The following is a 24,976-nucleotide window of genomic DNA, read 5'->3' as shown; positions in this document are numbered from 1 at the left end:
CCGGAAATATCATCCAGAAGAGCAGATTATTGGGAGATGAAGGGATGCAAACCCGAAGTAGGACGATAATTACACCAAAGAGAAACGTTATTGCTCTTCTATCCATGACAGAACCAAAAACATTTGCACAAGCAAGGATCCTCATTGGGTAAAAGCCATGGAAGAAGAAATGTCCCAAATTGAGAAGAACGAAACATGGGAGCTGGTACCTCGTCCAAAGGACAAAAACATAGTAGGAACCAAGTGGGTATTCAAAAATAAAATGAATGAAGATGGACAAGTTATCAGAAACAAGGCAAGGCTTGTTTGCAAAGGCTATTCACAAATTGAAGGAATTAACTTTGAAGAAACATTTCCACCAGTAGCTCGGATGGAAGCTATCAAGATGTTCTTGGCATTTGCTTGCTCAAAAGGATTCAAAATCTATCAAATGGACGTAAAATCGGCATTTCTAAATGGGGAACTCAAGGAAGAAGTCTACATGGTGTAGCCAGAAGGGTTTGATCTAACAGAAGGAAAGGACTTAGTCTATAAGTTGAAAAAGGCTTTATATGGGTTGAAACAAGCTCCTAGAGCTTGGTATGCTAGATTGGATCACTATCTACAACAACAAGGCTTCAAAAAGGGAGTCGCTGGAAGTAATCTATACCTAAAGACACATGAAGGTAAGTTACTAGTTACTCTTGTTTATGTCGATGATCTGATTTTTGCTAGCAATAATGATGAAATGAGCCATGAATTTTCTCAAAACATGTCAAAAAAGTTCGAGATGTCAATAATAGGAGAGCTATCTCACTTCCTTGGACTTCAAGTATCTCAAACCAGAGCAGGATTGTGTATATCTCAAGCCAAATATCTAAAATACATGCTCAAAGATATGGAATGGAGGACTGTGCACCCATGAGCACACCTATGACCACAAACTGCAAATTGAGCAAAGATGATGACTCCCCTCCAGTGGATGCAACTCATTACAGGTCAATAATTGAAACCCTTCTATACTTAATAGCTACAAGACGAGACATAATGCAGGCAGTAGGAATGGTGGGAAGATTTCAATCTGCTCCCAAACAATCCCATTTATTAGCTGTAAAAAGAATTCTCAGATATCTGAAAGGAACTCTTGATTTCGGTCTTTGGTACCCTACGAGCTCAACACTGACTGTAACAGCATACACCGATGCTAATTGGGCTAGCAGTGTAGATCATCGAAAAAGTACTAGCGGAAATGCGTTCTTCCTAGGACATTGTTTAGTATCCTGGCTCAGCAAAAAACAATCATCCATATCATTATCCACAACCGAAGCCGAGTATATAGCTGCAGCAGACTGTTGTACTCAAATACTATGGATGAAGGAAGCTCTAAAAGATGTCAAAATAGGTACAGATCAACCGATTACCATCTATTGTGACAACACAAGTGCTATCAGTCTAAGCAAAAATCCAGTGATGCACCCAAGGACCAAACACATACCAATCAAGTATCATTTCCTTCGTGAACAAGTAGCTAAACAAAATTGAAAACATCGTCTTGGAATATATCAGTACTAAGGAGGCAATAGCTGAGATTTTCACAAAACCTCTTCCTAGAGAGGCATTTGAACATCTGCGTCAAAAGATGGGGGTTATCTCTTTAGCATCACTCAAGTTCACTCATAAAGATGTTGCAGGACAGGGGGAGCAGTTCTACAAGGGGAGCAGTTCGACAGGGGGAGTCTGTATGCATTCCTTTGCCATTGATGGCAAAGGGGGAGAGCAGAAGAATATTGCCATCAATAACAAAGGGGGAGATTGTTGACATAGATTGTCATTGATGTCAATATGGCAATATTCGAGGAGCCAGAGGAAGCAAACAGAGCCATCAGAGAAAGCAAACAGACCCAGAGGAAGCAAACAGAGCCATCGAAACAATGGAGGAAGCAGAAAGAGCTATCGGGAGCTATCGTAGCAATGCATGCCACAAAAGGGTCATATGCATGCAAATGAACTATCGGGAGCCATATATGCCACAGATTACACCATCAGGAGCTATTAATGGAGCAAGAATGCCAAAGGAATACACTTTCTGATGATGACATGGCTGACTCATGGATGAAAGTGATGGATGGTCGGTGCCATATGTAGAAGTCCCAAACATGAAGACTCCTCGATAACGAAAAGAAGTTCATGACATCGTGAGGAGGAGTTCTTCAAGCAGTTGGTTGTCCCATCATCTCCACCTGAAGAGCTATTGTAAGAGGGAGCCTGGAAACAAGTTTCTTACTTGGAAGAAACTTGGAAATTCCTAAGGCAAGAGGGAGCTTAGGTACATTCCTTCCATAGGAATGAGTACATTCCTTTATTGGAATAGATATGTCCTCCCTAAATAAGAGAGAGAGATAGACACATCATTCTTGTCTTCACTTGGGAAGACAAAATGGAGGATTGGGTAAACATCTAGCATTTGATGCTCTTTCAGGATGTGTTAAGGCATCCAAGATAAGAGTAGTCGTAGAGGACCGATATTCTTTGAGGACCGGGAATCCAAGATAAGAATAGTCCTGGTGGAACACACCCTGAGAACCCGAGTGGGGTATGTTCCGAGAGAGACAATGATGAGGGTGTCTATACATCATTGGTCTCGCCAGCGTTGTGCTCATATCTCGTGGAGAGATAGAGTTGTTAGTCAAGGCCTTGCTATGTGACAATGTCGGTTGATATGATGCTAAACAGATGGGTTACCAATCTGAATCTTCCTATGAGAATTCTTCAGATTGAAAATGACCAAGTACCATTATAAATACCTCCCTAGTTAAGAGGGAGTGTTGAAAAGTGTAACTAGGTTCAGTATTCATAATGAAATGTGTAATTGTGATTTTATGTAATTAATGAGAAGAAGAAAAATAAAACTATTATTATTATGCTTGTCTCATAGGGTTCATGAGCAAGGAATTTTATTTTAGCGATGGCTCCCATTGTGAGCCTTTAGGATTTGTCATCTAGTTATAAAAGTCAATTTGATTCTATGTCATGTATGAAGGACCCTTCTTGGGCATGTTACATTTTGTATGAGTCATTAGATAAGTATAAATAGCCCTCCAAGACAAGCACAAGTATCTCCCTTCAAGTCGGCTTCAAAAGGAATAATAAAATCTCTTCAAAGGACACGTCGGCTCATCCTCCTGTCAAGTCAGCTAATTAGCATGGGCAACAACTATATATAGGGCAGCTCAGCATTATTTTAGTATCATATTTTTGGTGAACAAGTCTAAAGTCAACAAGTGCAAAGGTCATCAAATTGAAGCCTTATAACTAGCGAGGAGAAGGGAAGGAGCAACGAGGTCTTTAACTCTGGTTTTGGCATTGTTTTAGGGTGATCTCCCTTCACACGTGCAAAGTAAAGGGACTGTTCTTCTAGTGTAGAAAGCGTCGAATTTGTTACAAGCCTATTAGAAGGGTAAGTCAAGGAGGAAGCAAGGGTATACTACTAGTCGAGTTACTAAAGAAGAGATCTCTAACTAAAGCGAAGGAAAACAAGGCATAAGAGAAGATCCTATGCATGAGTTAGGGTTTCTGATTTTTGGGAGACCGAAATAAGCAAGAGTCTTAAGCAATGTTACTTGGGAGCGGGAGCGGAAGCGGGGAGCGGAAGCGGGGAGCGGGAGCGGAAGCGGGAGCGGGAGCGACCATTTTCAGAAGCTCCCGGTTTGGGAGCGAATCCCGGAGCGATTTTTTAAAAATATATATATTTTTTATATTTTTAAATTTTTGATACATATATGTCAACAAAAACATGTAGAATGATGAATTAGATACAAAAAACATAAAAAAGCACAGATTGAACCATATAACAACAATCATCTAGAAGTTATAATCTTCATCAACCACATCCGCAAGTTAGTAACATAGTAACATACAACATATTGAGTCTCATGATTCATCAATCTTAAAGTTTCAAGCTTTCAAAATTCAATATATAACATTTATCATCATTGATCACCAAAGTTATACTTGTAAGCTAAGTGTAACCATTACAACAAATAATATCTAACATGAAATGAAACAACTTTCAACTTTCATGAAGCATCATATTCATAATTCATTACTAATGAGTTATAATTGCCAACTTCAAACTTAAATTGTCATATATTGTTTAAAAAAATATCATAATAAATATGAAAGAGTCAATAGTTATAAAAGCTACTAGAAACTAGAAAAGAGAAGTAAATCTATTATCTATTTCTTATGCTTGGGCCTCTTGCCACCACGAGAAATGTCTAATTTTTTAGTCTTGTTGCAAAATCAGGATCTTTGTCATTAATATCACCCTCCAAGCATTAATATCCAGAGGTATCTTTGTCATTACCTTTGTATCTGTATAGGGATCTTTGTCATTAATATCACCCTCTAAGCATTAACATAAGATAGAAAAAGCATAGCATGTCAAGTCAAGATTTTGTTTGAGTGATGCGTACATTTTTAGAAGGGTCATGATAGAGGAGTTCGACAACCAATGTCACTAACATCAAGGTACATAGAGGGATTGGTACTCTTGATTAAATATGAGTTCCATACCCTAATACATGACAAAATTCAATGGAAACATTGCAATCCCCCAATCCTGAAAAACTGATAAGTCTGCTAGATTTTGAATGAAATCTAAAATTCTACTTTCTCCATATGAAATCCAATGAGGACGAAACCACTCTCAAACATCCTGAGTCATTTCATGGTAATGTTAAAAATTTAAGTAAAAGGATGAAAATGAAAATTAAAGAAAATGTCACTTTTACTTTAAGAATTTAACATTACCATGAATAGCATATCAATACTAGGGCCTAGACTTGATCATTAAGTTGCCCCACTCAAAAACTATTTGTTTCTTTCAAAAAAAATTGCATTTCGAACATTACTACAAAAAAAAAAATGCAAAAAAGGCAAAACGCTCCCGAAAAGGCAGGGAGCGAAATTTTTTTTAGGGAAGGCGCTCCCGAAATCGCTCCCTTTTCGGGAGCGATTTCGGGAGCGCGCTCCCGACCCGCTCCCGAGTCGCTCCCGCCCGGAGCGCGGATCGGGAGCGGGAGCGAGGGGGGGGGGGGCGCTCCCCCGCAACACTGGTCTTAAGGAAGTCGAAGAAGGAGCAGAAGGTTGATTGTTGTTGACTAAAGGAAGCTTTGTGTCTTGGTCTTGGAGTGGCAAATAGGTCAAGGGTCTTGGTCTTGGGATTCATCAATTGGAATCTCTATAAGAAGAAGAATTTGTTCGAGTTTTCCTCTCAAGTCTGAGAAGCTTTGGCCCTAGTTGATAGCCTATATTTTGCATCTCTTGTCTCTTTATCGTTTATGCATTGGTAGTTGTCTGATGAAGAACATTAATAATTTAAGTAAAAGAAGATCATAATCTAAGAAAGTAAAAAGCATTCAGAAGCAATTATCTATAGAAGAGAAATTGCTTTATATTGATGCCCTAGATTTCTCAACACATATTTGAGGCAGTTTTGGTGACATCTTAAGTACAGGTGGAGGGTTGTTATTAGGTGCCTAATTGTGGCCAGAGAGCAGATCTTGTGAAGGACAACAAGAGTGTTAGCAGTGGTAGAAATATTGAAGCCCAGGAGTTTGCAGACTTTGAAGGAATAAAGGAGCAATGAAGTGGGCAGCGTCCAAGCCCTAAGTACAATCTTTTGTGAAGGATTATAGGTTGTTAGTGGGTAGGTTTTGGAGAGCTCTCTAAGTAGGCAGGATGGCCTACAAAGGATTGAGAGTAGATCAATGTTTAGAGGGCGCATCAGACTTTGTTCCATGGAAAGGAAGGATTATGATAGTTTTGGAGGATAATGGCGTGGGAGAATTTGTAAAGTAGGTTATAGCGCCACCTCAAGATCCCTAGTAATTGGCTGAGCATAATAAGAATGATATCAAGGCAAGGAGGATTATTCTAGAAGGGGTCAGAGATCATATAGTGCCTCATATCAATGAGAAGAAGACAACTTTTGAGATGTACAATACCATCTCGAAGCTATATCAGAGTACTAGTGATACCACGGAGCTTGCTCTTAAGGAGAAACTAAGGAGTATCTGGATGACCAAGGATGAGCCCATCATCACATATTTGTCAAAGTTCACTCAAGTACGACATGAATTGGGTGGTGTGGGCGTGGTTGTATTTGATCATGACCTTGTGAGTTTTGCCTTACTTGGACTTCACAAGTCTTGGAAAGAGTTCCAGGATGTTGTTACTGGGAGAGAGAACTTCCCAAATTGGGAAAGGTTTGGGACTAACTGCATACAGGAAGAGATCCGAAGAGGAACCATAGAAGGGAGATTAGTTATGACAGAGGACGAGAAGAATTGTGCCCTGGCAAGCAAGAGTAGCAACGCTAAGAGCAAGAAGGGCCAAGGAGAGATCGAGTCCAGTGAAAAGGGAAAGAAGATGGATCTAAGTAAGATCAAGTGCTTCCATTGCCATAAGTTTGGACACTATGCTTCTAAGTGTCCTAATCGGAAGGAAGAGGAGTCCAGTAAAGATCATGTTGCTGCATCAGTGGAGGTAGATGCATTTTCTGCCCCGTTCGAGAAAGATTTCTCATTGATTGTTCGCATGGAAAGCTCAGCAAAAATCATTATTAGGTATATTGATTCAGGAGCATCCTTCCAAATGACCTAGAAGAAGAAAGGTTTTAGCTACCTAAAGGAGAATGACATGCAGTTTCAAATTGAGCTAGGAGATGATGGTCCGTATGCAGCTAGAGGACTTGGTACTAACAAAAGGAGTCAAGTAATCCTCTTCATCTCAAAGATGTTATCTATGTTCCAGGATTGAGGCAGAATCTTGTTTCAATAGCAACCCTCGAGAACAAGGGATAGTGAAGCATACCTCTAGGACTTAGCTTCTGGATGTAAGAAGCAGATAGGTGTGAGGGTGAAGAATCTCTACAAGTTGCAGGTAGAGACAAGTGCAACCTTGAGCAACAAGGCAGAGTTGGATAGAGCTCTCAAGATGGAGCCTCAACCAGTATCTCAGTTTCAGTCTAAGCTAGTTAACAGTTGGGCTGACCAACAGGATGAGGAGGAGCATAGCCCAGGGTGAGTAGAGGTAGCCACTCAACCAGAGACTTCCAGTATATGGAGAGTTTCAGCCAAGTGGGCAGAGGATTTGGTTAATGGAGATCACAAGAGAGTTGAGTCTCCCAGCATCAAGAAGCCGATAGAGGTACACAAGGTATATGGCACTTATGACTAAAGTGGTGGACTCACAAAGCATGGTGGGAAAAAACAGGTCTTCAAAGCAGGTTCCACAGAAGAAAGCAAGGAATTCTTCTAGTGTAGAGTGGTAGTTGCAGCAGCGAAGAACTTGGTAGTGTTGGAGAGAGATCGAGGTGGACGAGGTTCTTCCAAGAACACCTTCCTCGCTAAGAGGGAGTCTTGAAAATAATAGTGAGAAAGGGTTCATAGATTTGTACCTTAATCAAAGGTACCACAACGAGTTCTTCTTTAGCATGCTTGAGTTCCTATAAGTTAGGCACCAATTCCTATAAGTTAGGATGAATTCCTAATATTTAGGATGAGTCCCTACAAATTAGGTCGAGTTCCTATAATTTAGGATCAGATCCTAAAAGTTAGGAGTTATGAAACAGTTAACTGATGTGTTAAAGTGGAAGGCCGGGTTATTAGTCTTCTAGTGCGAGTTAATTGAGGAAATAAACGTGTGTTTGAGTCTCAAGTCCTTGATTTGAGATAGGACAAGTTGCATGAGTAGTTAACTCATGCTAACTCAATCAATCACAAAAGCAAACTCCTTAATTAGAAACTCACTAAACTTAGCCATTTGAATTGCTTTAAAAGAAGGAACAAAGGAACAATTTGATAACTGTCTTGTGAGCACAAGTTGGTGAGACAAGACAATAGAGCTCACGGGTTTGTAAGAAGATTTCACAGGTTTATGTGTGGAGTTTGTGAGAGGAAGAGTGTGCAAGAGAAGCTTGTGCACAGATTGGTAGAGGGCAGCAGAGATCAGCAGTCTTGCAAGGGTTTCATGCTTGGAACAAGCAGGGAAGACAAGTGTGTTTTCTGATTGAAACAATTATTTTATAAGAGATCTATTGTTCAGTTTTTTTTCTATCAATAAAATTCTAGAACAAGCAGAGGGTTTCCCCAGTTGGGTTCCCTAGAAAAATAGTGTGCTTTTATTCTGTGATTGTGTTTATTTCTGTTCCTATTCCACTGCAGAGTTTAGTAGAGAAATTCTGTGTTTATATGAAAAGAACGTAGTTTTCAGATTGTTCATATTAGCAGTTGCAGAATTTTGTGGATTTTCTACAAGCATCAGACAACACAGTTGTCATGACTAGAATAGAGAAAGAAGGGCTGCTGAAGCTGCAAGGACTAAGTGCCACTAAGGTTGCCCTTTGTTTTGGGACTTTCAATATTATTGTGTGCATGTAGGAGAGGTAACAAGATGTGCACCATCAAACAATCTACAATGAAAGCAACCGCATATATCCTCCAGGATTATTAGATAGATTTTCTGAAAATTTGTCAACTGGCATTCTGGTGAAAAGGTGTAGTGCAGTTGTCCATTAGGGATCATATGTGTTAAAATGAAGAACCAAACAGACCCTATATCTTCCACTATTTAACTGCTTATTGCCATGGTCCAGTATGATCATCCATACATTTCTTCACAAGCTTCTTCACACAAAATCAAATTCACATGAGAGAACATGGTCAAAGGTAAGAAGAGAATAAGAAACCAGGAATTATACAGAATATCTTGAAAAGTGCAAGTAACTAATCATAAAGTGTTTTCTCCAACGCCAGACCTGAAAAGTGATAATTTCAGGAAAATCACAGTCTAGAGCATACTGCATGAGAGAAGAACTTGCTCCACGCCATCCATATATAGCCTGAAAAATTCAACCATTTCAGCATAATTTTCTTACAAATAATGAAGAATGAACTTTCAGTGAGTGCTGAAACATCACTTTGCCCAAGTAGTCATGCTATGCTGATCATATTGAAAATCTTATGCACAGAACACTATATATAAGCCCATCTACAAACCAATCCTATATGTAGCATCACTGCAAACAAAATACAATGTACAACCTGAAGCAGAAATGTTTCCCAGGTAATACAGACCTGATCTGCGTCACCAACAATGAAAAGGCTTGCATTTCTAATTGACAAAAGACGAACAAACTCATACTGTATCTGCAGAAGAGAAAAGTCCAATCAAGCCTATTTTCCTTACCTTTACCAAACTAAACCTGCCTAATAAATGTTCTAAATTTAATCCCACTGAGCATAAAGAGAAACCAGCAACAAAAAACAGATATATGGTATCTTACTTCATCAATATCTTGAAACTCATCCACCAATACATGTTTCCATATGTCCCGATATACCTGTCTTACTAGACATAAATAAAGTTAGTAATCAAAGCACTGTGGTAGACATCACTATTAAGATTCAAGGTGATATTCAATCGGATTATAATAGGTAAATACTAGAGAGTGACCAAATCTAAGCTATAAGTTTGCATTTCAGCTACAACATTTTTCTAGAACTGAATACCGAAGCATCCACAAGACAAACTGAAATAAAGTATATGGAACTTCAAATTTAATCAACTAAACCAAAACAAGTTCTACCAACAGATAACCATTTTTAGGTGCTTACTTTAATGCTGCTGACACATTAATTACAAATTGTAATTAGTAATAGTAGCCATGCTGATGCAGAAAATGTATTTCAGTGGAATGACCTAAGTGAATGATACTTCACAACAGCCAATATCCATTCTGATCCAATTTAGTTCAGATACACAGGAAAAAAAACAGAGGAACTTACTGAGGGTGAGGGTTGCAGCAAAAGTAAACTTGACTAACATTATGTTTGCCGATGATACTCTCCTAATTGGTGATGGGGCAGTGATGTGAATGAAAGCCTATGACAGAATATTAAGTCTCTTCAGTAGTGCTGCAGAAATGGAAGTGAATATCAAAAGGTCTAAAATATCTTTCACTCTAGTGAGTCAATAATCAATAGGTATGATATTAAATTTCCTCCTGTTTGTTGGAGATACTAAGACGGGGTGAATCAATGTTTCTCTTCAATTAGTATTTTTAACTTCATAGAGCATTAATTATCACTAACATTATATCAACATAAATCATCATCACATGAACAATTAACAACACCATTCAACAATGCACAAACATCAACATAGTAGACAACAGATTTTTAAAAGGAAACTCTTCCAGAAGAAAAAACACCGAATGCTTCTTAATATTTGTCTGCAAAAGATTTACATCAATTAGGAAGCTCCAACCCACTATTTTACAGACTCCAACCTGAAGGATGCTCCAACACCTAGGTTTACTAGCTCCAACTGGAATGACACTCCAGCGCCCTAATTCACAGGCTCCGACCTAAAGGATGCTCCAACACCCTGTTTACTAGCTGCATCTGGAAGGACGCTCCAACGCCCTATCACCCTAGTCAGTCGGTGGACCACATTTCACAAGTTTTAGACTGGATCCACCTGCACTCAACATCAATATAAAATAAACTGCAACACAACTTCTGCTCAACGATCAAATACCACAACACTGCTTAACTATCAATCTGATCTCTGCAATACAAAGCCAATGCTCTTTGCTGCTCAATACATCATGCTCTCTCTGGATATCAAACCCTAGCACTAGTCAAATGTGCTTCTACACCAAACATCAAACTTTATCAATTCACTGCTCAGCATCTCTGCAACAATGTATTGTCAGTCCATAATCAGATATGCTCTTCTTGGCATACAATCTCTGCACACATATTACATCAACCTGTCATCCTGGTTCAACGAGCACTAAGAAATCTTAGCATTCATCAACTTTCCACTCAGCCAATAACACTGCTCAACGGATTAGTGAATACATAATAAACCCTAGCAGCATGTCATCAATGGTCAGACCATAGAAATACAACCAAGCAAGTCTTCTACCATATGGAAACTCAGAGTCACACAAGTCTTCAAACTGCTATTTTACATGACATCCCAGCAATGTCGCTATCAAATCATAATCTGTCATCCAAAACACAAGGTAGCTTGCTTCTAAATATCAGCACGCTATCTTGATCGGGGCGTACTCTGGATCAAGCAATAGATTACATATTCTGTGTCGAATCCATGCAACAAATTTTAATAACAGTTGGTGACATAAACCCTGCTCAGCTCATTTTCAAGATCAAACCCTGGGCAGTATGAAGACAGACTCCAACCAGCCCTTTATCCTCTTCAAAAGATAAGACAAATATCCTTCTTGCAGTCCTGTGACAAGGAGAAGAACTTCGTTGCTCCTATGACAGAGTACTCAAACTGTAATCTCAGAGATATTGCCCTAGATAGAGATCAACCCAAAGAAACCCTGAGCCCAAAACAAAACAAAAAACTACCCTCTTCGTCTAATATAACGGTGTCTCCACAGGGCCGAAAAAATCTCACAGCAATATCACAAGATGTTTGTGTTGAAGTGCATGCATAAAATGTGAGGATTAATGTCCTTTTATAGATTTTCTTAGGGTCAATTAGAGGGCAGTCAACCTGTACTTGTGGAGGCCAATTTGGATTTAAAAATGAAATTCTTTTAAAGTCAAAATCCCATTTAATGAGGTCAACTTCAATTTTGGGGGCTATCTTGAGTTGAAATTTAAATTCCTTGAAGGAAAATCCCTCACAAATTTTAAATGATTTTGACACGCTTCATGAGCATAAAACAAATTTAATTCTTGGTGAAAGAGCCTTATTATCTTGCTCAAAGGGGTTTTTACCCACAAATTTGGTCCTTCATCTTCAATCAAGTGCAACATACAAACCGTGAAGGCTCTTCTAGCGTGCCACATACCACTGGAATCAGCTCAATGAGGAGAATTCAACAAAGATGTCTGTGACTCAAAACATCACGAATTGCCACGTAATTTTGGTCGACAAAGGTGGGGCATCTCCTGGTGTTGCTTGGGTTGACATCAATGACAACCACATATCAAAAAGGATGGCAAGTAAGGTGATTTATGTTTTTCGTCACACAGTAAAGCAAGTCTTGAAACAGGTAACAAATCGAAGAATTCTCCCATGTGTGAACCTTTAACCCCTCTGGGGGGAGTTTTCAAAGGAAAAAACTACCGTATGTCGTGGGGAGCCACTATATAGCAATACAGATATGGCATTGGAGCAGGATTTCTCCTTTTGGGCTTCCCAGGTTAAGAACCTGCTTCAAAGGGTCAATCTCCTAGAAGACAAAAATAAACAACTCCATTAAGAGGTGACTAAGTTAAAACAATTGTTACTTGAACAAAAGGAACAGGAGAACTTACAGTAACAAAAACCAAGGGTAGACCCCCTCGTTCCAATCAGAGCTCTTGAACCTCAAAGAGGAGATGAGGCCATAGCATGCGCTCCTTAAACAAGGGGTAGAAACACAGCAACAGATGCATAACTCTTAGGTGGAAGTCGGCCAGAAGGGTGAGCATCCCCAACTTCCCCCGCTCTCGATGGTCGAAGGGGTGGTGCAGGCCAAGTTACATAAGGAGCGTCTCCACCAGTTTCGATAGCTAAACCTTTGAGTACATGGACTTCCAGCTCCAACAGCCCCAGTAAACCCCTTACAAGCCGACACCTCCTTCCCCCATGACACATTGGGCCTACAGGACATCTCTTTAGAGCATGCGTGGACGGGTCCCAATGCAACTCTCTTCCTCCACTTTCAAACACATGAGGACCAAGTCAAAGCCCTCCAAGCCAAGAAAAAACTAGCCACTTCTTGGAAACACTAAGAGGAGGTGAATTATTATTTCCTTGTTTTTCAATTGGTTCATTAATCTTCCTAATCATTTAGATTATTCAGAACATAAATGAAATCATCACATCATCATCACATCAAATAAATAGTACACAAGTATTGGCCAAACATCAGCAGCTTGACAAAGGGTGATACAGAGACAGAGTGTTGTAGCAATAGTGCAGCACTTGAACACCTGTTAGTTTTTGTAGCATCGGATGTGTTCTAGCCACGAAATTTTGTGGAGAGGCTAGAATACATGAGATCTCCAAAACCCAGAAATCATTTCTGGAAAATCCACCTAGAGTGACTTAATTAGATTATCAGTCGTTTTTAAATATTTCCTAAGTCTAAACTTAGGGAATATGACTAATTAATCAAAATTAATGAAGTTATGGTGTGAATGTTCTAGAAACTCACATAGATCGATAAGGAAATAATTTGAGCCATCGATTATGTTTTAATCTTAGTCGTTGGTGCTCCAATGGAAGATTATAAGATGAATTCCATGGGTAGATGGAAAATACACCAGTGCAGTTATTTAGTTGCCTAGGCATATCAATTTTTATCAGTGGTTGTGATTCAGCAGAGAAGATAGAGTCAAAGGGTAAGTAGTTGGTGAGAGAAATAGGGTAACAACAGGAGTCCCAAAGGCAGATTTCCGAATTCAAGAAGAGGTAGCATGATGGAGAGTGTACTCCATGAGAGCACTGTGTAGAGAGTGATGCAGAGGCATCAGCGTATGGGCAGATTTCTGAATTGAGGAAGAGGTAGCATGAGGGAGAGTGTATTCCACGAGAGCACTATGCAGAGAGTGATGCAGAGGCACCAGTGTATGGGCAGAGGGTCCATCTCTTGATCAGGAAGTTGTTGTGAAGAGTGAGAAATTTTTTATAAAATTTCTTAGTTTTTTCTCTCTGTCTAGATTGCAGAAGTTCTTGTACTCAGATTTGCTGTTGAAAATTAATAAGAAAACCCTCATCTGCTGCACTGGTTTTCCCACATTGGGCTTTTCGAGGGACAATTGTCCAAAAATATATGTGTTAATATTTTCTATGTGTGTGCTAGAATTTCTCTATTTCCAGACTTTTATTTTCAGCTGGAATTTATTGTGAAAATTGCAGTGGTAAACTTATTCGATAATTGCCGTAGCAAATAAACTGCATAATATATTTGATAGTTAGAAGCATATTTTTCAGTTATTGCAATAGATGAAATTTTCACATGGTATTAGAGCATATATGATTAGCCAGACAGCTCAGTAGCAGAAAAGAAGAGGTTCACTGCTCAGGGTGAGCAGCAATTCGGATCCCCAGACGGCAACGTAGTCTCTTGGCCAGGAACTCGTAATTCTTGAGGAAAATCATCTTTTCTGAGAAAGCGGCAGAAAAACTTGATTTTTCCAAATCAAGAAAGTCCAAAGGTAGAAGGAGCAGCCCCATATTTTTGCAGAGCAGATCTCTAGTTGGACGTAGTAATTTTTGCAGCAGTTTCCTGAGCAAATTCATCATCAGGAGGAAAGAGAAATAGCACAGAAAAATTATGGACAAAATTAACAGTCAGGATGATTCAGATTTATCTTCTAGATTGGAGGATGAATTTGCTTGCCTATCAGGATCAACTTCACCTGGTGGTTTGCATATAGATAGTGGAGCTTTAGCTCATATGACAAGAGTTAGAGAATATTTCTCTAGCTACCAAGAAGAGCAGATGGACTTCCAAATCACTATGGGCAACAGAAAAAAATGTACTCTTGTAGGGAGAGGCACCATAGAGTTTCAGTGGGAGTCATTAGCCAGCACCAGTGCTACTAATGTATTGCATGTGCCTAGATTGGGTATGAACCTAATTTCAGTGTCCCAGTTGCAGGACAAGGGGTATGATGTACACTTCGTAGTGAAGAAAGTGTATGTCAAACACTTAGGCTGGAAGAACGTGAAACAAATTGGAGTTGGAAGCAACAGGTTATATAGGTTGCATCTCGATTCTTCAATGGCACTAATAGGCAGTGACAATCGCAGTGGAAAGGAGTTGAATGAAATGTGGCACAGGATGATGGGACATGTACACCATGGAGCACTCAAAATGCTCAGAACTGTAACAAGAGTCCCAATTTTCAGTAAAGAGCACGATGATGTATGCAGAGGATGTGTACTTGGGAAGTATGCAAAGGCAACATTCCCAAAAAGTGACAGTAGAGAAAATGGTGTGTTAGGACTGATACACATAGATATTTGTGGCCCTGTGTCCACTAGAGCTCTTAGTGGTGGCGAATACTTCATCACCTTTATTGATGACCATTCTAGAAAGACCTAGATCTATTTCTCAAAGACCAAAGATGACGTTTTTTATCAGTTCAAACAATTTAAGGCACTCATAAAGAACGCAAAAGGGAAGAAGATCAAAGTGCTTCGTTCAGATAATGGTGGAGAATACACTAATAAAGATTTCACAGATTTCTGCATGAAGGAAGGCATCAAAAGAGAATGGACAGCTCCATATAACCCTCAGCAGAATGGAGTAGCGGAGCGGAAAAACAGAACAATAATTGGGGCTGCGAAGGCTATGTTGTATGATCAGGATTTGCCCAGATTTCTATGGGCAGAGGCATGTAACACAGCAGTGTACATTCAGAACAGAACTCCTCATAGAGCATTGAGGAAGAAAACGTCAAAGGGAGTCTTCACAAGAAAGAAGCTTGAAGTACGTCACTTGAGCATTTTTTGGGAGTGTAGCTCACTACCACCTGCCAGATGAAAAACGCAGTAAATTGGATCAGACTACAGAGAAGGGGTTCCTCGTCGGGTATAGAAAGACCTCAAAGGCATACATAATCTACATTCCTAATAGTAGGAAGATTGTCAAGAGATGAGATGTAAAGTTCATGGAGGACAGAACTTTTAGGAGATCTCGGTAGATGCCTGCAGGTGATCAGAATCAACAGCAGAAGTTTCGTTAGTCCAGCAGCAAGGACAGCTAGTGGGACCAGTAGGAGGACAGTCACAGGGATAAAGTATAGTGACTAGTACCAATATTTCCTCAAGGTTAGGAGATCCGACAAGTTCTCAGCAAACGGAGCAGTAGGAACAAGAGGAAGAACCGATTGAATCTCCCACCACCAGTGGTACAACCAACAGGGAAGTTTGTCAGACATTGAGAGATGCATAGGAGTTTATTGGAACTTCTAGAACGCACAACAGACAGTGCAGACAGCCTGATAGATATCAAGCCTTGGTAGCTCAGGTGGTAGAACCCTCCAGCTTTCAAGAAGTTGCACAACATCAGGTGTGGGTGGATGCCATGGTAGAAGAGTATAGTTTTATCACGACAAATGATGTTTGGGAGGTAGTGCCGAGGCCGAAAAACAGATCAGTTGTAGGTTCTAGATGGATCTACAAGATCAAGTATGCTACAGATGGCAGTGTAGAGAAGTACAAGGCTAGGTTCGTGGCAAATGGGAATGCACAGAAAGAAGGAATAAACTACGAGGAGACCTTCACCCCAGTGGCCAGATATACCTCTATCAAATCTATTATATCCCTAACAGCTCAAATGGGATGGGAGATTCATCAGATGGACATCAAGACAGCATTCTTGAATGGGGTGATAGACGAAGAGGTGTACATAAAACACCCTGAAGGCTTCGCAACCCATGAGAAGCGCACTCATGTGTGCAGGATGAAGAAAGCCCTATAGGGGCTCAAGCAGGCACCCAGGATTGGTATGGTTGGATTGACAGTTACTTGCAACAATTGGGATTCGTCAAGAGTGATCCAGATCCCAACCTCTAGTATTTGGTGGTAGAGGACAAGCCACTCATTCTAGTTTTGTATGTGGATGATCTCTTTTTGACAGGATCATCAGGGCTCATAAAAGATTGCAAGAGGAACCTTGCAGCTAAATTCGACGTGAAGGATATGGGGTTAATGCACTATTTTCCAGGATTCAAAGTTTGGCTGAAGAATGGAGAAATGTTCCTTGGGAAAGGGAGATATGCTCCAGCTATTCTGAAGAGGTTCAAAATGTAAGATTGTTGGCCCATGACTACGCCCATGATCACCAATTGGAAGAAGATAAATGCATCAAGGGGGAAGGAAGTAGACCCCACCTTGTATAGACAACTCATTGGGTCTCTCATGTATCTAGTCAACACTAGGCTAGACATTTGTTTCGTTGTCAATACCCTTAGCCAGTGCATGGTTGAGCCGAAAAGGGTACATTGGACAGCAGCAAGGCACATTCTGAGGTATGTGCGCGACACAATTGGGTATGGGTTGAAATATACTCGAGGAGATGATGTCAGATTATGCGGATTCACAGATGCATATTTTGTAGGCAATTCAGTGGACAGAAACAGTACCTTCTGGTATTGCTTCAGTGTTGGATCAGGGATGGTTTCTTGGTGTAGTAGGAAGCAGAAGTCAATAGCATTGAGCTCAACAGAAGCAGAATATATGGCAGTCAGCACTGTGTCTCACTCTGTGTTGTCTCTCACGTTGAAAATTCTAAGTATTACCCGTTAGAAATTTTATCTGTATTCTCTGGTTTATTTCTCCTACTTATTAATTACGAACAAGTTATTTAAACATATAAATATCGAAATAAACACAATACAGTCTCAACCATCTATAGATCAACAGCTGAAAGAAATAGCAAACACACAAGTGACACCATTATTTTTGGACAACTCGTCCTCGGAAAAACCCAACTTGGGAAAACCGATGCAGCAATTCTGAGGGTTATTTTATTATGCAGTCTATCCTTGAGTACAACTGGGTGCCAAACTGGCTCACCCGACAGAGAAAATAATCCGGCAATAATACCTCTCTATTTGGAAGCAGATATTCAGAAAATCTACCCCACGAAACCCTCTCCAACAACCTCTGAAGCTCAGTGTCAACCCACCTAGCCTCGGCCTCAGCCCGGAACATTCTGCATAAGCCCTCTGATGCACTGCGCAACCTCTACGGCCCTCTGCATCACTCCTGCAACCTCTACGTGGATGACATAGGCCCTTCTAGCCTCTGTGCTATCTCTGTTGGGCTCTACGTGTTCCCTCTGGCTTAGTGTCTACCTCTCTGTGCTTCTGCGTTGGTCTCTCAACAGTATCTCTGCCTCTCTATCTCCTACTCACTGCCCCTCACTGCAACTAATCACTAATTCGACTTTTCTTAGCCAACCCCACTCTAGAAAATTGAATCGTTGATCACTCTGGTGTGTTCTCCAACTAAGGCTCAAGCCTCCTCTTATACTTTTCTTATTGGTCCTTCAATGGCCGAGATTACATCTCTAATCAACGGCTAAGATTAGATTTGGCTTGATCCATGCCTTTTGGAACCTTCTAACTCAGTTTTATATTAATACCCATTAATATTTTATTTTTCCTAAGTTTAGACTTAGGAACTCCATTAAAAATATTAATTATTTTAATATCTCCTAAATCGAGTAGAATCTGCCGAAACCATTTCTGGCTCTGGGAGATCTCATGTGCTTTAGCCTCTCCACCAATTTTCATGGCTAGAGCACATCTGATGCCACCCCAAATCAAGAAGACATACTCACAAGGCTCTAGGGATAGCTAAGTTCATCCAATTCAGGGAACATATGGGTATGGTGGAGAACCCATTTCAGTAGCAGATACCAGGTACCATAGATGGTTTTCAGTTGCAAATGTTGCAGTTGCAGCAACAGCAAATGAGAGGGAGTTACAGTGTAGATGCAGTCTTGACAGCAGTTCAACAAGGTCAGCAGCAGCATGGATGCAGCGTATATTAGAGTTGGGCAGTGGTTGGTGGGCAGCAGTAGCCTGACATGAGATGATGCAGAGACAGGGTGTTGTTTCAGTGAGTTGCAACACTAGAACACACACCTCGCTAAGAGGGAGTGTTAGTTTTTGTAGCATTAGATGTGTTCTAGCCATGAAATTATGTGGAGAGGCTAGAATACATGAGATATCCAAAATCCAGAAATCGTTTCTGGAAATTCCACCTAGAGATGAGTTAATTAGATTATTAGCCGCTTTTAAATATTTCCTAAGTCCAAACTTAGGGAATATGACTAATTTAACAGAATTAATTTAGTTATGGTGTGAATGTTCTATAAACTCACACAGATCGATGGGGAAATAATCTGGTCCATCAATTATGTTTTAATCTTGGTCGTTGGTGCTCCAACAGAAGATTATAAGAAGAAGTCAATGGGTAGATGGAAAATACACCAATGCAGTTACTCAATTGCCCAGGCAGCTCGATTTTTCTCACTGGTCGTGATTCAACAGAGGAGATAGAGGCAGAGGGTGAGTAGCAGGTGAGAGAGAGAGGGTAGCAACAGGAGTTTGGAAGGAAAATTTCTGAATCTGGGAAGAGACAACGTGAGGGAGAGCGTATTCCACAAGAGCATTGCGCAGTGACTGTGAAGAGAGTGACGCAGAGGCACCAGCAATGGACAGAGGGTCCATCTCTTGGTCAGGAAGTTGTTGTGGAGTGAGAAATTTCTTATAAAATTTCTCTCAGTATTTTGCCTCTATCTAAATTGCCAAAATTCTTATACTCAGATTTGCGGCTAAAAATTAATAAGAAAACCCTCATCTACTGCATCGGTTCTCCCACACTGGGGTTTTCTAGGGACAATTGTCCAAAAATATCTGTGTTAATGTTTTCTATGTGTGTGCTAGAATTTCTCTATTTCTGGCATTTTATTTTCCGCAGTAATTTATTGCGAAAATTGCAACAGTAAACTTATTCGATATTTGTCGTAGCAAATAAACTGCATAATATATTTCACAATTAGAAGAACATGTTTATGTTATTGCAATAGATGAAATTTTCACCAATTGCAAAAACCAACGATAGAGACCCCCTTGTTCCAATCAAAGCTCTCGAACCTCAAAGAGGAGATGAGGTTACAACATGTGCTCCTTAAGCAAGAGGTAAAAACACAACAACAAATGCATAACCCTTAGGTGGAAGTGGTCAAGAAGAGTGAGCATCCCCAGCTTCCCTCGCTCTCGAAGGTCTAAGGGGCAGTGCAGGCCAAGTTACATGAGGAGCGTCTCCACCAGTTTCGGTAGCTAACCTTTGAGTATGTGGATAGCCCCAGTAGACCCCCTACAAGTCGTAACCTCCTTCCTCCATGACACATTGAGTCTACAGGACATCTCTCTAGAGCGTGCGTGGATGGGTCCCAATGCAACTCTCTTCCTCCACTTTCGAACACATGAGGACCAAGTCAAAGCCCTCCAAGCCAAGAAAAAACTAGCCACTTATTGAAAATAGTAAAACGAGGATGAATCAGTATTTTTCCGTTTTTCAATTGGTTAGTTAATCTTCCGAATGATTTAGATTATTCAAAGCATAAATGAAATCATCATATCATCATCACAACAAATAAATAGTACACAAGTATTGGCCAGACATCAACAGCATGACAAAGGGTGATACAGAGACAAGGTGTTGTAGCAGTAGTGCAGCACTAGAACACCTATTAGTTTTTGTAGCATCGGATGTGTTCTAGCCACGAAATTTTGTGGAGAGGCTAGAATACATGAGATCTCCAAAACCCAAAAGTCATTTTTGGAAATTCCACTTAGATATGACTTCATTAAATTATTAGTCGTTTTTAAATATTTCATAAGTCTAAACTTAGGGAATATGAATATTTAATCATAATTAATTAAGTTATGGTGTGAATGTTCTAGAAACTCACACGGATTGACAAGGAAATAATTTGGGCCATCGATTATGTTTTAATCTTGGTTGTTGGTCCTCCAACAGAAGATTATAAGAAGAAGTCGATGGGTAGATGGAAAATACACTAGTGTAGTTACTCAACTGCCTAGGCAAATTGATTTTTCTCAATGGTTGTGATTCAACAGAGGACATAGAGCCAGAGGGTGAGTAGCAAGTGAGAGAGAGGGGAGCAGCAGAAGTCCAAAAGGCAGATTTCCGAATATAAGAAGATTCAGCGTGAGGAGCACGTATTCCATGAGAGCACTGTGCAGAGAGTGACGCAGAAGCACCAGCGTATGGGCAGCGAGTCCATCTCTTGGTCAGGAAGTTGTTGTGGAGAGTGAAAAACTTCTTATAAAATTTCTCTCAGTATTTTGTCTCTGTCAAGATTGCCAAAATTCTTTTACTCAGATTTGTTGTTGAAAAATAATAAGAAAACCCTTATCCACTGCACCAGTTTTCAGTCATTGGATTTTTCGAGGACAATTGTCCAAAAATATTTGTGTTAATGTTTTCTATGTGTATGCTAGAATTTCTCTATTCCAACATTTTATTTTCCGCAATAATTTATTGTGAAATTTGCAGTAGTAAACATATTCGGTATTTGTCGTAGCAAATAAACTGCATAATATATTTGACAGTTAGAAGAATATTTTTCAGTTATTGAAATAGATGAAATTTTCAAATGGTATCAGAGCCGATATGATCAGTCAGAGAGCTCAACAGCAGAAGGGAAGAGTCTCACTGCTCAACGTGAGCAGCAATTCAGATCCCCAGAGGGCAACGTAGTCATGTGGCCAGGAAGCCATAATTCTTGAGGAAAATCATCTTTTCTGAGAGAGCAACAGAGAAACTTGATTTCTCCAAATCAAGAGAGTCTAGAGGCAAAGGGAGCAACCCTATATTTTTTGTAGAGCAGATCTCTAGCCGAACGCAGTAATTTTTACCGCAGTTTGTTGAGCAGATTCAACGTTGGGAGGAAAGAGAAATAGAACAGAAAAATTATGGACAGAATTAACAGTCAGGATGATTTGGATTTATCTTCCGGATTGGAAGATGAATTTGCTTGCTTATCAAGATCAACTTCACCTGGTGTCTGGTATATAGATAGTGGAACTTCAGCCCATATGACAGGAGTTAGAGAATATTTCTCTAGCTATCAAGAAGAGCAAATGGACTTCCAGATCATTGTGGGCAACTGAACTAAATGTACTCCTGTACGGAGAGGCACCATAGAGTTTCAAAAGCAGTTAGGAGCCAGCAAATAACTGTGTAAATTTATGTGTGTGTACTATTGTTTCTTCCAGCATTTATTCCTTCCGAAGTTTATTCGTGTCGGTTGTAGTGTGATTAATTCAGTATTTGTTGCATCAAATAGTAAATAAATTGTTAAGAATTAATTTAACAATTATGAGAATTATTTTCAAATGCTGGAATAGGATTTGGGATTTGCCGAATTTTCACATCCCCCTACTTGGAACAAACCTATCATCCACCCTATCCACAAGTCAGGGAGTATTTCTCATCCAAATAACTACCGAATTATTATGGTGGGTTTCCGCAAAACTAGAGCGACGAAATCTCAGAGCCAAGGGGCAAGCGGGTTTCAGTCCAAACCACCAGACGGTTGACCACATATTTACACTTTGAGCCATCACTAAGGAGGCCTATCATCGTTCTTCAAGAGTCTACAGCTACCTTGCTGACTTCCGGAAAGTGTTTGACACAGTGTCAAGGGAGGCGCCTTTTCAGAGAATCTGTGACATTGGTATTTCCAAGACTCTCTTAGCAGCGATCATGAGATTGTATGAGTTTGTTATGGGATGCCTAAAGTTGGCTCACGACCTGTCAGATTTAATTCATAGTACCATTGGTGTTAAGCAGGGTTGCCCTCTCTCGCCTACCCTTTTCGGCTTTGGCGAATGTAACAAGATTTGGTCTTCATAATGACTTTTGTAATCATGACATTGTATATTTTATATAAAAAGAGAAAAAGAATTTTTATTTATTCAAGCATGGGTTTCATGCTCAAACTCTAGGTCAAAGCATGTTCTTCATGCTTCTAGGGCTTGTTGAGTCAAAGAAGAATTTTTGTCATGTATTATAGTCCTATTTGGACTTGTTGTAACAAAAGAAAATCATTATTTTTTAGTCTAGAAAGCCAATTTGTCCTCCAAGACCAAGTCAGTCCTGCCATGGAGAAGTCGGCCTAGAAGAGGCCTATTCGACCTCTTGAGAAGTATATAAATAGAAGGGACTTCGACATATTTGGGAGATCACACAAGTAGTTTGCTATGCAATAAGAAAAGAAGGAAAAACAAGAGCAAACGACAAGAAGACAAGAAGAAATACCAAGCGAAGTAAGGAGACCGAAATCTAACCTATTTTTGTCCAAACGTGTGAAAGCATAGGGTTTATGGGATTCCAAGCTAATTACAGGGCCGAAAGTTGCAAGCCAAAGTCGCAACCCTAAATTGAAGGTCGAAACTTTATTAGAGTAGACTTTCAAGAGGTTAACCTTCGTTGACCTTGGCTGACTCGGTGCTTGGGAGGAATCTTGGCTTTGGCCTTTGGGTTTTGGAAGTCTCATTTTGATTTGATTCTATAAGAAGAGAAGTATTCATATGGGTTTTCCCCACCCATTTACCCCCACTTTGGTGGCTCAAGCTTTCATGGACCAGATCTTCAAACTGCATGGCATGCCGACTTCCATTGTGTTTGATCGCGACCCCACTTTCACCAGCAAATTTTGGCAAGAAATTTTCAAGCTACAAGGCATGCAACTCCAACTAAGTACTACCTATCATCCCCAAACTGATGGTCAAACAGAAGCAGTCAACAAATGTTTGGAGACATATCTAAGGTGCTTCACTTCAGAAAAGCAGCATCAATGGGTACAGTGGCTACCTTTAGTTGAATGGTGGTATAATACTAACTATCATGAAGCCACCAAAATGATGCCATACAAGGCAGTGTATGGCCAACTCCCACCTTCACCTATTTTTTATATCCCTGGATGTTCTAAGGTACAAGCAATTGATCAACTCCTACAGAACCGTGCCACCATGATAGCTCATCTCAAAGATAATCTCCATCAAGTTGAGAATCGAATGAAGCAACAGGCAGACCAGCATCGTTCCGAGCGCACATTTCAAGAACGGGATCAGGTATTCCTGCGACTGCAACCATATAAGCAAACATCTCTCAAAGAAAAGGGTTGCCAGAAACTAGCACCAAATTCTATGGACCTTATCACATACTTCAGTGCATTGGAGCAATCGCCTACAAACTAGCCTTGCCATCAAATTCAAAAATCTATCTGGTCTTCCATGTATCATGCCTCAAGAAAGTGGTGGGGAACAATTGCAGAATTCAAACCAGTCTACCTGAATTGGATGAGGAAGGCTCACTCTGGCTCCAACCAGAACAGGCCCTCGGTACCTATGAAAGACATCTCCACAGTCGCACAATCAAGGACGTCTTCGACAAGTGGAAAGGCACCTCTCCAAAATATGTGACTTGGGAACCAACCACTATTCTTCAGCAGTTTCCGCAGCTTCAGCCTTTGAGGACAAGGTTGCTTTTGATGGGGGAGTGCATGTTAGGCTCCATCCCTAACCCCTTTATTTATGTAGTAGGCCCAATGGGCTGAGTCATAGTCATAGTTAGTTAGAGAGTAAATAAAGCCCGCATTAATAATTGTAAGTGGTTGACCCGCATTAGAGAAAAGAGACCACAATTAGTTGTAAACGGGCCATAGTTAATAAATAAAGTGGTTAACCCGTGTTATGCAAGGGACCACTAGTATTTAGGGTTTTGCATGTCATTTAGCTATAAATAGTCTTAGTTAGTAAAGGAAAGATCATAGAGTCTTATTGTAATCGAGCTCTGCTCTGCTAGAGGTTGCCCCCTTGAAAAGGCAAGTGAACATTGAATCTATTTCTGAATAATAAAATACTTGTTTCTCTCATTTTATTCTGTCTTCTGGGTTATATTTCTTCACATTTCTACTATTCTAGAATTTCTCGCAGGTCAAGAGCATAACAAGTGGTATCAAAGCACTTTCCAGGGCCGTTGGTACCTCCAATTTTCATAGAATTGTTTGTAGGCTAGAGACGCGTTATGCCATCTTTAAACCATGGGATCTGTCGTTGAGTGCATAAACCTATGGATTTGGGGAGGCATGCACACAAAAACTACAAGAGGTGGTCACACTTGTTGGAGTCCCTTGTAACCCCTGTGGGTGCCCCTTCGAGTAGTAGCACATTAGACAGAACCGCGAACGGACTGCACTTCCACGTACCCTTAGGTAGGCTCACCTGAAACCTAGCCTTAGATAAGTCGTCGATCATCTTGCTGCTACAGTACACTGACAAAAGCACTCGGAGAGTTTACTCGTGCGTATGATAGGGTAGTCAAGTAGTACGGCTAAGGGTAC

The 24,976-nt window shown here is 40.3% G+C and overlaps 1 protein-coding gene across 8 annotated transcripts in view; it reads right to left on the bottom strand.

Moving 5' to 3' along the window:
* LOC149185706 (uncharacterized) overlaps window positions 1-24,976 on the bottom strand; it is a 398,327-nt gene that overhangs the window by 221,754 nt on the left and 151,597 nt on the right. For 6 of the 8 annotated variants that reach the window (XM_089410782.1, XM_089410779.1, XM_089410778.1 and 3 more), the window contains 4 exons: window positions 9,831-9,927; window positions 9,329-9,393; window positions 9,120-9,191; window positions 8,801-8,884 (listed from right to left, as the gene is read on the bottom strand). In XM_089410782.1, the coding sequence (XP_089266908.1) occupies window positions 8,801-8,884; window positions 9,120-9,191; window positions 9,329-9,393; window positions 9,831-9,927 (318 nt within the window). The remainder of the gene's footprint in view (window positions 1-8,800; window positions 8,885-9,119; window positions 9,192-9,328; window positions 9,394-9,830; window positions 9,928-24,976) is intronic. The other 2 variants (XM_089410780.1, XM_089410785.1) reach the window with 1 other exon arrangement.

This window comes from Pinus tabuliformis, chromosome 3_1 (genome assembly GCF_031772625.1).
Source record: "Pinus tabuliformis cultivar Carrire ecotype Pingquan chromosome 3_1, CPIR1, whole genome shotgun sequence".
Lineage (NCBI taxonomy): Eukaryota > Viridiplantae > Streptophyta > Pinopsida > Pinales > Pinaceae > Pinus > Pinus tabuliformis.
The sequence above is the reverse complement of the archived record's forward strand: the minus strand, read 5'-3'. Positions and strand labels throughout refer to the sequence as shown.